General features: G+C 48.3%; 2 protein-coding genes across 2 annotated transcripts; both read left to right on the top strand.

Annotated features, from left to right (window-relative positions):
- The first annotated feature begins 219 nt into the window (after nt 1-219).
- LOC125551929 (uncharacterized) lies at nt 220-1153 on the top strand. The gene has a single exon (XM_048715337.2). The coding sequence runs from the start codon at nt 373-375 to the stop codon at nt 1000-1002; it is 630 nt and encodes a 209-aa protein (XP_048571294.1). The 5' UTR covers nt 220-372; the 3' UTR covers nt 1003-1153.
- Nucleotides 1154-14881: 13728 nt separating this feature from the next.
- Nucleotides 14882-15764, top strand: LOC125553917 (uncharacterized). The gene has a single exon (XM_048717565.2). It carries the CDS (start codon nt 14982-14984, stop codon nt 15576-15578), a length of 597 nt encoding a protein of 198 aa, XP_048573522.2. The 5' UTR covers nt 14882-14981; the 3' UTR covers nt 15579-15764.
- The last annotated feature ends 1 nt before the right edge of the window (nt 15765 follows it).

The following is a 15765-nucleotide window of genomic DNA, read 5'->3' as shown; positions in this document are numbered from 1 at the left end:
AAACGGCCCCACGTTCGCAGGCACGACGCGCAATCGCGTCCTAGCCGCCGTCCGTCAGCCCGATGAGGCGCCGCACTACCTGGCGGCCGGGCCCCACACGCCTGACCGCAATCATCCACTGCTGCTCCAGCTTATGCACAACTGCCAAGCAAACACGCAGGTAACAGACGCGGTCGCTTGCCGCGCTCCCGCTCCCGCCTCACGACACAAGCAAAGCATCCCAGCTGAGCTCCCTATTTATGCAGCGATCCCCGCCACACTCATCCATCACCAACTTTCTCAACCGAACAAACCTCCACACCAAAAGCAAAAGAGCGGAGCAGCTACACCGGCCTCGCGATCCTTTTTGCTGAATCCACGCAGATAAGCACAATGGCGGCGCCGGCGATGTTTCCTAAGGCGACCAGGAAGGCCTCCGTGGGCGGCCGGGCGTGGCGGCTGCTGCGGCTGGCGGTGCTCTGGGCGCGGAAGGGGAGCGCGGCGCAGAGCCTCCGCCTGCTCAAGACGCTGCGGCACAGCCGCGTCGCCGGCCTCGGCCTCGGCCACGGCGGCCGGCGCAACGACCGGCTGCACTACGGCGAGCGGGAGTTCTCCATCGACGAGACGCCGGCGTTCCGGTTCCGCACCCCCTCCGCGCGCGTGCTCCGGTTCATCCCCTGCATCGCGCCCTCCGTCCCCGACACCCCAGGCGTCTACGGCGACGACCGCTACTTCTTCCGCGACGACCGCGAGAGGGACGCGAGCTGCGCCGGGGACTTCTACGATGACCAGCCGAGCGAGTGCGGCCTGGAGAGCCTCGACGATGGCGCGGATGAGCAGCTGCTCGAGCGCGCGATGATGGAGGCGAGCGTCGGCTCGGCGGGAGCCGCGGAGGCCGGCGAGGATGCCGGGGTGGACGTGAAGGCGGACGAGTTCATCGCAAAGTTCTACGCGCAGATGAAGCTGCAACGGCAAATCTCGTGGCTGCAATACAACGAGATGATGGAAAGGAGCGTCTGCTAGAACAATAGTGTTAAGATTGTTTGTTTGCTCAATCTTGAGTTTTGGTTCATCGATGTCAATTGCAAGTTAGATATACAAAAATGCAGTAAACCGTATTTGTCACATGTATATATGTGCATATATTTCTATTGATTTCTCAATTTCTGTCGAACTTTCTCTCTCCAAAATGTTGCCCTCGACCCGGCGGTAGATCTTCCAATTTTTTTAACATAATACAATCAAAGTCTCTCACATACATTCATCCCTGATCCGTCATTGGGCGCTTCCCTCTGGCCCCAGCTCCTCACGGCAAGCGTTTGATGCTCGTGCTCACGTCGAGCCACCGTACAAGGACCCCCAAATCGGAGGCACACACCATACGGCGCGAGAGGCAGCGGACCGCGCAGAGTGGCGGCGGACTCCGGTTCCTCCCGCACAGGCACAAGGTCCTCCCAACCCTATGCGATGTTCGTGAAGGTCAATTCGGAGAAGAAGATCCTAGTCGAGGTCCTCGCCATGATGGAGACAGCCGCGAGGCGCCTCCACTGCAAGAAGCCAAGAACGCTCTGACTCAACATTGAAGAGTTCGAGGGCATCACGAAGGAGAAGGCGGCCCCCACATCGGAAGCGCCACGACTCGCAAAGGAGCGGGTCGACACCGCCGATGTCTCACCGGGATCATCTCTTCTTCTTCGTTAGAGACCTTCTGCTGTGACGCCCCATTTATAATCGTGTACTAACCATACACGCATCATGTCGGATCATGAACGATGACCCACGCTAATATCACAACACAACTCTGCGACACAAATTAAACATAAATCTTTATAGTACAAGTCAGGGTCACGAGGATCCATAATACATCAGTCATGAAAGCAAATATTATTTGAGTACATACATGGTTAGACAAGAAAACATATCCGCTTCCCCCGCGTCGCCCCCGCTCGGGCGACACGGGCGGGATCCCAACCCTAGCCGCCGGGGGCTCCCCGTCCTTCCATCCCTCCCTCCGTTGCCGCCGAAGGACGCCGCCGGCCTATAGCCCGGGGGCTGACGACGGTGACGGGGGCCTTCCCTCTCTCCCGCGCCATGGGGGCGGTGCGGAGCCCCGCGGCGTGTGGTGGCACGGCCGATCTAGCTTTCGTGGCGTGGCGGGCCTGCCTTGACCGGCGGCGGCGCGGCGGCAGCCTCGTCCTAGGGCGGTGGTGGTGGCGGGTGCGGTGGCCGGCCCTGCGTCGGGCAGCGGCCTTGGCTGCGTTCGGCGACGGCGGCCGGGTCTGCAGCGACGGACCATCTGACCTCGGATTGGCGTGGCGGCATGGAGGGCCCGGTGGTTGGGTCGGCGCCATGCGTGGTTTGCCCTCCGGACAGATCTGTTCTGCCCGGTGCGGCTTGCTCGATGTGCGGCGGCTCAGATCGGCGGCGACCCATGCACACGATGCTTGATGGAGGTTCTTCGAGCGGATCCAGGTGAAAACTTTGTTCTTGGCTTGATGCCAAGACCGGCGTTGGCGGCACTCTTTTGTGTCATTACCTTCTTGAAGGCATCGCCGCGGAGAAGCTCCAGACCTCTATCTGCTACCTCCGGGGGAAACCCTAAATCAGTAGATCGGATGACGACGGCGCGTTGGTGTCATTTCCTCCTTGGGGGCGTCATTCTTGGAGGCGTACACAGGATCGAGGGACTAGTGGGCGGTTTTTTTGGTGAAGCGGTGCTTCATCCTACACGTTGATGACGGCGGATCTCGGCGGCGTGGCGCAGTGGAGACTCGGCGCCCGATGCGCGGTGATGGACTCGCGCAGGAGGAGGTAGTTGTCTGGTGTCATGGTGGCGTCGATGACAGAGTGGCCTGACAAGGTAGAAGCCTCAATATCTGCTCTGAAGACGGACCTGTGAAGGATGGTGGCGGCGACACTTGTGAGTGCGTCAGACCAGTTTAAGCCCCAGACCCGGTATGTGGCTCGGCTGGGGCTTCTGGCTTTTGATGATAGGCTTAGGTGATTGGTCTGGGTATTTGGCCCAGCTAGCACCCCTTCATCATATGGATAGGAGTAGTGGCATATGTAGCCAAGATGGTGGATTCGGGCATATTGTTGTAATACTTTGTAAGGTCCTCGAAAATAATCAATAAAGTGGCCGCATACATCTCCCAGATGCAGAGGTCGGGGGTCATCCTCCTTTTCTAAAAAAAAGACAAGTTTTGCCTTAAGAAGACTGAGTAAAACAACAACGCTAGATCAAAAGCCGAGGCCTCCTATCTGGGACAACTGGACTACTCCTGGTCATCGGTGTCCATATAGTACGCACCATCAGGGTAACCTGCATCCGCGGCGCTACCAGTTGTTGCAGCAACCGGGTTGAATGAAAATTGTAGCAAAGATGGCGAGGACTCATCCAAAGTAATCACAATACTTACATCAGATCTATACTAGATATGCATCAGTATCAAAGGAAAGGGGTAATATCTGTGGACCAAACTGCGGAAATGTCTGAATAAGTGGGAGAAGCTCAACCTATCGGAGACTACATCTTTTAGCAGTAGAAAAGAGGAGCGTATATGGTATCATCTTGTACATACATATAACAATAACCTGCCCAGAGATCCTCTCCTCGTCTCCTTGTGGGAAAGCGATCTCTGGGGGTATCTGTCTGTTATCTGGGTGTTTTATCAAGTATCCGGTTTTAGTTGTAAGAGGCCGGGATACAACTTCAAGTCATCATGTTATCGTGGACATGGCTATTTGAATAGTTTAACTTCCCTGGAGGGGTGCACCACATAACCCGATACACTTGATTACCTCTGTCGGACACACTTTTTTAGGTAATGTCGGGCCTCAGATAATCTACACGTCGAAGTCCTACCTAGGCTCTCTAGAGAGGTCAACATGCCGGTCTACATCCTAAGCACGAAGGGTTCATTGGCCAATCATCCTAAGCACTCCTGCACATTGCGAGGATGGCCGGGACCAATCCCACCTCTGTATACACACCGGGCATGCCGCTCAACTGTGACATGTGACAGAGTTTTTGAGAGGAACTGACGACGCCGAGGGCCCCATAACCATTATTCCGCGTGGCGGTTAGTGCGTATATGCCAGTGCCAGTCTCAAATCAAATATCCAAATCTCGTTAAGTGTGTTATTATGAAATAACCACAGATCCTGACCAGGATCCAGGCCCACCTCTCTTCTAGGTAGTCTCCACCTGCCCTGTCATTCCGCCACAGTGAATGTTTCATGTCGGATGTCGAGACAGATCCTGAGATACCACCACATCCTGGGTGGTACTGCTAACAGCTAGCTGCAACGGTGAACCACTCGGGGGTGCTCTCCGAGCCAATCCGACTTCAACATATCTGAAGGAAATATGCCCTAGAGGCAATAATAAAGTTGTTATTTATATTTCCTTATATCATGATAAATGTTTATTATTCATGCTAGAATTGTATTAACCGAAAACTTAGTACATGTGTGAATACATAGACAAACAAAGTGTCACTAGTTTGCCTCTACTTGACTAGCTCGTTGAATCAATGATGGTTATGTTTCCTAACCATATACATGAGTTGTCATTTGATTAACGGGATCACATCATTAGAGAATGATGTGATTGACTTGACCCATCTGTTAGCTTAGCACGATGATCGTTTAGTTTGTTGGTATTGCTTTCTCCATAACTATACATGTTTCTATGACTATGAGATCATGCAATTCTCGAATACCGGAGAAACACTTTATGTGCTACCAAACGTCACAACGTAAATGTGTGATTATAAAGGTGCTCTACAGGTGTTTCCGATGGTGTTTGTTGAGCTTGCATGGATCAAGATTAGGATTTGTCACTCCGATTGTCGGAGAGGTATCTCTGGGCCCTCTCGGTAATGTACATCATTATAAGCCTTGCAAGCAATATAGCTAATGAGTTAGTTACGGGATGTAGCATTACGAAACGAGTAAAGGGACTTGCCGATAACAAGATTGAACTAGGTATTGAGATACCGACGATCGACTCTCGGGCAAGTAACATACCGATGACAAAGGGAACAACGTATGTCGTTATGCGGTTTGACCGATAAAGATCTTCGTAGAATATGTAGGAACCAATATGACCATCCAGGTTCCGCTATTTGTTGGGTTTCGTAGTAATTTCAAAAAATTTCCTACGCACACGCAAGATCATGTGATGCATAGCAACGAGAGGGGAGAGTATGATCTACATACCTAGTAGATCGACAACGGAAGCGTTTGGTTGATGTAGTCGTACGTCTTCACGATCTGACCGATCAAGCACCGAAACTACGGCACCTCCGAGTTCTAGCACACGTTCAGCTCGATGACGATCCCTGGACTCCGATCCAGCAAAGTGTCGGGGAAGAGTTCCGTCAGCACGACAGCGTGGTGACGATCTTGATGCACTACAGCAGCAGGGCTTCGCCTAAACTCCGCTACAATATTATCGAGGACTATGGTGGCTGGGGGCGCCGCACACGGCTAAGGAATAGATCACGTGGATCAACTTGTGTGTCTCTGGGGTGCCCCTGCCTCCGTATATAAAGGACTAAGGGGGGGAGGCTGGCCGGCCAAGAAGGGCGCGCCAGGAGAGTCCTACTCCCTCTGGGAGTAGGATTCCCCCCCAATCCTAGTTGGAATAGGATTCACGGAGGAGGAAAAGAGAGAGGGGGGGCGGCCACCTCTCCTTGTCCTAATAGGACTAGGGGAGGGGGGAGGCACGCGGCCCATCTTGGGCTGCTCCTTCTCTTTTCCACTAAAGCCCACTAAGGCCCATATAGCTCCCGGGGGGGTTCCGGTAACCTCCCGGTACTCCGGTAAAATCCCGATTTCACCCGGAACACTTCTGATATCCAAACATAGGCTTCCAATATATCAATCTTTATGTCTCGACCATTTCGAGACTCCTCGTCATGTCCGTGATCACATCCGGGACTCTGAACAACCTTCGGTACATCAAAATGCATAAACTCATAATATAACTGTCATCGTAACCTTAAGCGTGCGGACCCTACGGGTTCGAGAACAATGTAGACATGACCGAGACACGTCTCCGGTCAATAACCAATAGCGGGACCTGGATGCCCATATTGGCTCCTACATATTCTACGAAGATCTTTATCGGTCAGATCGCATAACAACATACGTCGTTCCCTTTGTCATCGGTATGTTACTTGCCCGAGATTCGATCGTCGGTATTCCAAATACCTAGTTCAATCTCGTTACCGGCAAGTCTCTTTACTCGTTCTGTAATACATCATTCCGCGACTAACTTATTAGTTGCAATGCTTGCAAGGCTTAAGTGATGTGTATTACCGAGAGGGCCCAGAGATACCTCTCCGACAATCGGATTGACAAATCCTAATCTCGAAATATGTCAACCCAACATGTACCTTTGGAGACACTTGTAGTACTCCTTTATAATCACCCAGTTACGTTGTGACGTTTGGTAGCACCCAAAGTGTTCCTCCGGCAAACGGGAGTTGCATAATCTCATAGTTATAGGAACATGTATAAGTCATGAACAAAGCAATAGCAACATACTAAACGATCGGGTGCTAAGCTAATGGAATGGGTCATGTCAATCAGATCATTCACTTAATGATGTGATCCCGTTAATCAAATAACAACTCATTGTTCATGATTAGGAAACATAACCATCTTTGATTAACGAGCTAGTCAAGTAGAGGCATACTAGTGACACTTTGTTTTGTCTATGTATTCACACATGTATTATGTTTCCGGTTAATACAATTCTAGCATGAATAATAAACATTTATCATGATTATAAGGAAATAAATAATAACTTTATTATTGCCTCTAGGGCATATTTCCTTCAGTCTCCCACTTGCACTAGAGTCAATAATCTAGATTACACAGTAATGATTCTCACACCCATGGAGCCTTGGTGCTGATCATGTTTTGCTCGTGGAAGAGGCTTAGTCAACGGGTCTGCAACATTCAGATCCGTATGTATCTTGCAAATCTCTATGTCTCCCACCTGGACTAGATCCCGGATGGAATTGAAGCGTCTCTTGATGTGCTTGGTTCTCTTGTGAAATCTGGATTCCTTTGCCAAGGCAATTGCACCAGTATTGTCACAAAAGATTTTCATTGGACCCGATGCACTAGGTATGACACCTAGATCGGATATGAACTCCTTCATCCAGACTCCTTCATTTGCTGCTTCCGAAGCAGCTATGTACTCCGCTTCACATGTAGATCCCGCTACAACGCTTTGTTCAGAACTGCACCAACTTACAGCTCCACCGTTTAATGTAAACACGTATCCGGTTTGCGATTTAGAATCGTCCGAATCAGTGTCAAAGCTTGCATCAACGTAACCTTTTACGATGAGCTCTTTGTCACCTCCATATACAAGAAACATATCCTTAGTACTTTTCAGGTATTTCAGGATGTTCTTGACCGCTGTCCAGTGATCCACTCCTGGATTACTTTGGTACCTCCCTACTAGACTTATAGCAAGGCACACATCAGGTCTGGTACACAGCATTGCATAGATGATAGATCCTATGGCTGATGCATAGGGAATATCTTTCATATTCTCTCTATCTTCTGCAGTGGTCGGGCATTGAGTCTTACTCAACTTCACACCTTGTAACACAGGCAAGAACCCTTTCTTTGCTTGATCCATTTTGAACTTCTTCAAAATTTTGTCAAGGTATGTGGTTTGTGAAAGTCCAATTAAGCGTTTTGATCTATCTCTATAGATCTTAATGCCCAATATGTAAGTAGCTTCACTGAGGTCTTTCATTGAAAAACTCTTATTCAAGTATCCCTTTATGCTATCCAGAAATTCTACATCATTTCCAATTAGTAATATGTCATTCACATATAATATCAGAAATGCTACAGAGTTCCCACTCACTTTCTTATAAATACAGGCTTCTCCAAAAGTCTGTATAAAACCAAATGCTTTGATCACACTATCAAAACATTTATTCCAACTCCGAGAGGCTTGCACCAGTCCATAAATGGATCGCTGGAGCTTGCACACTTTGTTAGCTCCCTTTGGATCTACAAAACCTTCTGGTTGCATCATATACAACTCTTCTTCCAGAAATCTATTCAGGAATGTAGTTTTGACATCCATCTGTCAAATTTCATAATCATAAAATGCGGCAATTGCTCACATGATTCGGACAGACTTAAGCATCGCTACGGGTGAGAAGGTCTCATCGTAGTCAATCCCTTGAACTTGCCGAAAACCTTTTGCGACAAGTCGAGCTTTGTAGACAGTAATATTACCGTCAGCGTCAGTCTTCTTCTTGAAGATCCATTTATTCTCAATTGCTTGCCGATCATCGGGCAAGTCAACCAAAGTCCATACTTTGTTTTCATACATGGATCCCATCTCAGATTTCATGGCTTCAAGCCACTTTGCGGAATCTGGGCTCACCATTGCTTCTTCATAGTTCGTAGGTTCATCATGATCTAGCATCATGACTTCTAGAACGGGATTACTGTACCACTCTGGCGCGGATCTTACTTTGGTTGATCTACGAGGTTCAGTAGTACCTTGTTCTGAAGTTTCATGATCATTATCATTAACTTCCTCACTAACTGGTGTAGGTGTCACAGAAACAGTTTTCTGTGATGTACTACTTTCCAATAAGGGAGCAGGTACAGTTACCTCGTCAAGTTCTACTTTCCTCCCACTCACTTCTTTCGAGAGAAACTCCTTCTCTAGAAAGTTTCCGAATTTAGCAACAAAAGTCTTGCCTTCGGATCTGTGATAGAAGGTGTATCCAATAGTCTCCTTTGGATATCCTATGAAGACACATTTCTCCGATTTGGGTTCGAGCTTATCAGGTTGAAGCTTTTTCACATAAGCATCGCAGCCCCAAACTTTCAGAAATGACAACTTTGGTTTCTTGCCAAACCACAGTTCATAAGGCGTCGTCTCAACGGATATTGATGGTGCCCTATTTAACGTGAATGCGGCCGTCTCTAGAGCGTATCCCCAAAATGATAGCGGTAAATCATTAAGAGACATCATAGATCGCACCATATCTAGTAAAGTACGATTACGACGTTCGGACACACCATTACGCTGTGGTGTTCCGGGTGGCGTGAGTTGCGAAACTATTCCACAAATTTTCAAATGTACACCAAACTCGTAACTCAAATATTCTCCTCCACGATCAGATCGTAGAAACTTTATTTTCTTGTTACGATGATTTTCAACTTCACTCTGAAATTCCTTGAACTTTTCAAACGTTTCAGACTTATGTTTCATTAAGTAGATATACCCATATCTGCTTAAATCATCTGTGAAGGTGAGAAAATAACGATATCCGCCACGAGCCTCAATATTCATCGGACCACATACATCTGTATGTATGATTTCCAACAAATCTTTTGCTCTCTCCATAGTACCGGAGAATGGCGTTTTGGTCATCTTGCCCATGAGGCACGGTTCGCAAGTACCAAGTGATTCATAATCAAGTGGTTCCAAAAGTCCATCAGTATGGAGTTTCTTCATGCGCTTTACACCGATATGACCTAAACGGCAGTGCCATAAATAAGTTGCACTATCATTATCAACTCTACATCTTTTGACTTCAACATTATGAATATGTGTATTACTACTATCGAGATTTAACAAGAATAGACCACTCTTCAAGGGTGCATGACCATAAAATATATTACTCATATAAATAGAACAACCATTATTCTCTGATTTAAATGAATAACCGTCTCGCATCAAACAGGATCCAGATATAATGTTCATGCTTAACGCTGGCACCAAATAACAATTATTTAGGTCTAATATTAATCCCGAAGGTAGATGTAGAGGTAGCGTGCCGACTGCGATCACATCGACTTTGGAACCGTTTCCCACGCACATCGTCACCTCGTCCTTAGCCAATCTTCGCTTAATCCGTAGTCCCTGTTTCGAGTTGCAAATATTAGCAACAGAACCAGTATCAAATACCAAGGTGCTACTGCGAGCATTAGTAAGGTACACATCAATAACATGTATATCACATATACCTTTGTTCACCTTGCCATCCTTCTTATCCGCCAAATACTTGGGGCAGTTCCGCTTCCAGTGACCAGTCTGCTTGCAATAGAAGCACTCAGTTTCAGGCTTAGGTCCAGGTTTGGGTTTCTTCTCTTGAGTAGCAACTTGCTTGCCGTTCTTTTTGAAGTTCCCCTTCTTCTTCCCTTTACCCTTTTTCTTGAAACTAGTGGTCTTGTTGACCATCAACACTTGATGCTCCTTCTTGATTTCTACCTCCGCAGCTTTCAGCATCGCGAAGAGCTCGGGAATAGTCTTATTCATCCCTTGCATATTATAGTTCATCACGAAGCTCTTGTAGCTTGGTGGCAGTGATTGGAGAATTCTGTCAATGACGCAGTCATCCAGAACATTAACTCCCAACTGAATCAAGTGATTATTATACCCAGACATTTTGAGTATATGCTCACTGACAGAACTGTTCTCCTCCATCTTGCAGCTATAGAACTTATTGGAGACTTCGTATCTCTCAATCCGGGCATTTGCTTGAAATATTAACTTCAACTCCTGGAACATCTCATATGCTCCATGACGTTCAAAATGTCGTTGAAATCCCAATTCTAAGTCGTAAAGCATGGCACACTGAACTATCGAGTAGTCATCAGCTTTGCTCTGCCAGACGTTCATAACATCTGGCGTTGCTCCTGCAGCAGGCCTGGCACCCAGCGGTGCTTCCAGGACGTAATTCTTCTGTGCAGCAATGAGGATAATCCTCAAGTTACGGACCCAGTCCGTGTAATTGCTACCATCATCTTTCAACTTTGCTTTCTCAAGGAACGCATTAAAATTCAACAGAACAACAGCACGAGCCATCTATCTACAATCAACATAAACAAGCAAGATACTATCAGGGACTAAGTTCATGATAAATTTAAGTTCAGTTAATCATATTACTTAAGAACTCCCACTTAGATAGACATCCCTCTAATCCTCTAAGTGATCACGTGATCCAAATCAACTAAACCATGTCCGATCATCACGTGAGATGGAGTAGTTTCATTGGTGAACATCATTATGTTGATCATATCTACTATATGATTCACGCTCGACCTTTCGGTCTCTGTGTTCCGAGGCCATATCTGTATATGCTTGGCTCGTCAAGTATAACCTGAGTATTCCGCGTGTGCAACTGTTTTGCACCCGTTGTATTTGAACGTAGAACCTATCACACCCGATTATCACGTGGTGTCTCAGCACGAAGAACTTTCGCAACGGTGCATACTCAGGGAGAACACTACTTGATAATTTAGTGAGAGATCATCTTATAATGCTACCGTCAATCAAAGCAAGATAAGATGCATAAAGGATAAACATCACATGCAATCAATATAAGTGATATGATATGGCCATCATCATCTTGTGCTTGTGATCTCCATCTCCGAAGCACCATCGTGATCACCATCGTCATCGGCGTGACACCTTGATATCCATCGTAGCATCGTTGTCGTCTCGCCAAGCTTGTGCTTCAACGACTATCGCCACTGTTTAGTGATAAAGTAAAGCATTACATCGCGATTGCATTGCATACAATAAAGTGACAACCATATGGCTTCTGCCGGTTGCCGATAACTCGGTTACAAAACATGATCATCTCATACAACAAAATTCAGCATCATGCCTTGACCATATCACATGACAACATGCCCTGCGAAAACAAGTTAGACGTCCTCTACTTTGTTGTTGCAAGTTTTACGTGGCTGCTACGGGCTTAAGTAAGAACCAATCTCACCTACGCATCAAAACCACAACGATAGTTTGTCAATTTGACTCCGTTTTAACCTTCGCAAGGACCGGGCGTAGCCATACTTGGTTCAACTAAAGTTGGAGAAACTGTCACCCACAAACCACCTCTGTGCAAAGCACGTCGGGAGAACCGGTCTCGCGTAAGCGTACGCGTAATGTCGGTCTGGGCCGCTTCATCCAACAATACCGCCGAACCAAAGTATGACATGCTGGTAGGCAGTATGACTTATATCGCCCACAACTCACTTGTGTTCTACTCGTGCATATAACATCAACATATAAAACCTAGGCTCAGATGCCACTGTTGGGTTTCGTAGTAATTTCAAAAAAATTCCTATGCACATGCAAGATCATGTGATGCATAGCAACGAGAGGGGAGAGTATGATCTACATACCCAGTAGATCGACAACGGAAGCGTTTGGTTGATGTAGTCGTACGTCTTCACGATCCGACCGATCAAGCACCGAAACTACGGCACCTCCGAGTTCTAGCACACGTTCAGCTTGATGACGATCCCCGGACTCCGATCCAGCAAAGTGTCAGGGAAGAGTTCCGCCAGCACGACGGCGTGGTGACGATCTTGATGCACTACAGCAGCAGGGCTTCGCCTAAACTCCGCTACAATATTATCAAGGACTATGGTGGCTGGGGGCGCCGCACATGGCTAAGGAATAGATCACGTGGATCAACTTGTGTGTCTCTGGGGTGCCCCTACCTCCGTATATAAAGGACTAAGGGGGGAGGCTGGCCGGCCAAGGAGGGCGCGCCAGGAGAGTCCTACTCCCTCTGGGAGTAGGATTCCCCCCCCCCCAATCCTAGTTGGAATAGGATTCGCGGAGGGGGAAAAGAGAGAGGGGGGGCCGGCCACCTCTCCTTGTCCTAATAGTACTAGGGGAGGGGGGAGGCGCGCGGCCCATCTTGGGCTGCCCCTTCTCTTTTCCACTAAAGCCCACTAAGGCCCATATAGCTCCCGGGGGGGTTCCGGTAACCTCCCGGTACTCCGGTAAAATCCCGATTTCACCCGGAACACTTCCGATATCCAAACATAGGCTTCCAATATATCAATCTTGATGTCTCGATCATTTCGAGACTCCTCGTCATGTCCGTGATCACATCCGGGACTCCGAACAACCTTCGGTACATCAAAATGCATAAACTCATAATATAACTGTCATCGTAACCTTAAGCGTGCGGACCCTACGGGTTCGAGAACAATGTAGACATTACCGAGACACGTCTCCGGTCAATAACCAATAGCGGGACCTGGATGCCCATATTGGCTCCTACATATTCTACGAAGATCTTTATCGGTCAGACCGCATAACAACATACGTCGTTCCCTTTGTCATCGGTATGTTACTTGCCCGAGATTCGATCGTCGGTATTCCAAATACCTAGTTCAATCTCGTTACCGGCAAGTCTCTTTACTCGTTCTGTAATACATCATTCCGCAACTAACTTATTAGTTGCAATGCTTGCAAGGCTTAAGTGATGTGTATTACCGAGAGGGCCCAGAGATACCTCTCCGACAATCGGAGTGACAAATCCTAATCTCGAAATACGCCAACCCAACATGTACCTTTGGAGACACCTGTAGTACTCCTTTATAATCACCCAGTTACGTTGTGACGTTTGGTAGCACCCAAAGTGTTCCTCCGGCAAACGGGAGTTGCATAATCTCATAGTTATAGGAACATGTATAAGTCATGAAGAAAGCAATAGCAACATACTAAACGATCGGGTGCTAAGCTAATGGAATGGGTCATGTCAATCAGATCATTCACTTAACGATGTGATCCCGTTAATCAAATAACAACTCATTGTTCATGGTTAGGAAACATAACCATCTTTGATTAACGAGCTAGTCAAGTAGAGGCATACTAGTGACACTTTGTTTTGTCTATGTATTCACACATGTATTATGTTTCCGGTTAATACAATTCTAGCATGAATAATAAACATTTATCATGATATAAGGAAATAAATAATAACTTTATTATTGCCTCTAGGGCATGTTTCCTTCACTATTGGTTATTGACCGGAGACATGTCTCGGTCATGTCTACATAGTTTTCGAACCCGTAGGGTCCGCACGCTTAACAGTCGGTGACGATCGGTATTACGAGTTTATGTGTTTTGATGTACAGAAGGTAGTTCGGAGTCCCGGATTTGATCACGGACATGACGAGGAGTCTCGAAATGGTCGAGACGTAAAGATCGATATATTGAAAGTCTATGTTTGGACATCGGAATGGTTCCGGGTAAAAACGGGAGTATACCGGAACATCGAGAGGTTACCGGGACCCCCCGGAAGGTACATGGGCCTTGGTGGAAGAAAGAGGAAAGAAGCAAAGGAGCGGCAAAATATCGTTTGTTCTATGCGAATTATGTTGAAATCTGTCTTGTTTAATAAAACCTATTTAGTTTATTAAACTTTGCACACCGGTCCACGAACGGGTACGGTGTCGGATTTGAGGGTCGGGTTGGAGATGCCTTAAGATACTACCTTTATTTTTTGTACATGTTCCTGTACTACAAATTGACCTTTGACACTATCTCACTACTAGAACTGAGGCGGGACTGGAAGCAAAATCCACGGCAAAGCTTTGTCTGCGCCAAGAAAACTACAGTTGAGGCCATGTATACAACAAAACGTAGCACGAAGCACCAAGGAAAGCACGTAAATTCGCCGCCAAAAAAAGCACGTAAATCCAGCAGGTCCCAGTCTTCACTCTTCACAGTTTGCCGTCAGTACTCTGGCAGGCAAAACAAAACCGTGTTCGGAAAACCAGGAGCTGGAAACTGAACCCACGAAACGTCCCCACGTCCAGAAACGCATCGCTTCCTTCCCGCCGTCCGTCTGGTCGATCCGGCGCGTACTATGCGTCCACCCTTCCCTGGCGGACGCCCACACGACACGACCCTAGTCAGTAGTCACCCCGCCGCTCTAGCCTCCAGCTCTGTGCCAACCACGAAGCAAGCAGCCAAACAAACGCGCTCGCTTCTCTTCTCTCACGTCGCGCTCCGGCTCCCGCCACACGACACACAGCACAAGCAAAGCCAGCTGCCAGCTCCCTATTTATGCAGCACTGCCCCACTCATCTCATTCATCAGTAACTTAGCGTGGTAGTAGAAGCGAAACAGCAGAGCAGCATTGCAGCAAGCAACAGGGGAGGCTGCCATTCTGGTAGACAGCACTACAATGGCAACGACGACGCCTAAGGCGACGAGAAGGGCGTCGATACGAGGGCGGGCGTGGCGGCTGCTGCGGCTGGCGGCGCTCCGGGCGCGGAAGGGAATCGTCGTGCACGGTCTCGGCCTGCTCAAGACCCTGGGGTGCAGCGGGCGCAGCGACCGGCTGCGCTACGGTGAGCGCGAGTTCTCCATCGACGAGACTCCGGCGTTCCGGTTCCGCGCCCCCTCCGCGCGCGTGCTCCGCTTCATCCCCTGCATCGCCCCCGCCGTCCCGGACACCCCCGACGACTACAGTGGCGACCGCTACTTCTTCTGCGACCCGCGCGAGAGGGTCGCGGGCAGCGTCGGGGACGGCCACGGTGCCGGGCCGAGCGAGTACGGCGTCGAGAACCTCGACGATTGCGCGGAGGAGCAGCTGCTCCAGCGGGCGGTGATGGGAGCGAGCTGCGCGGACTTCGGCGCCGTGGAACAAGAGGACGGCGAGGACGCCGGGGTGGACGTCAAGGCGGAGGAGTTCATCGCCAACTTCTACTCGCAGATGAGGATGCAGCGGCAGATCTCCTCGCTGCAGTACAATGAGATGATGCATAGGAGCATCTGCTAGACAAGGCGTGTTTCTTTTTTTTGACACTTCAAACATCCTTTATTCATCTACAAGCATAGGAATTATAGTCATCGGGACCAAATGTAGCCAAGTATTAGAAGGAGAGAACCAATTATCCTCGTGCAGTAAATTGCCAAAAACTATCATTTGTGGGACCTAACAAAAAGTATCACTTTGGGGGTAATAT

Source organism: Triticum urartu, chromosome 4A (assembly GCF_056163025.1).
Source record: "Triticum urartu cultivar PI428250 chromosome 4A, HENAU_Tu73, whole genome shotgun sequence".
NCBI lineage: Eukaryota > Viridiplantae > Streptophyta > Magnoliopsida > Poales > Poaceae > Triticum > Triticum urartu.
Note: the sequence above shows the minus strand (reverse complement) of the source record. Positions and strands in the feature narration are given on the sequence as shown.

Bases quoted from the DNA above. Each gene is read 5' to 3' on its own strand.
- LOC125551929 (XM_048715337.2), top strand. From the start codon at position 373: ATGGCGGCGCCGGCGATGTTTCCTAAGGCGACCAGGAAGGCCTCCGTG.
- LOC125553917 (XM_048717565.2), top strand. From the start codon at position 14,982: ATGGCAACGACGACGCCTAAGGCGACGAGAAGGGCGTCGATACGAGGG.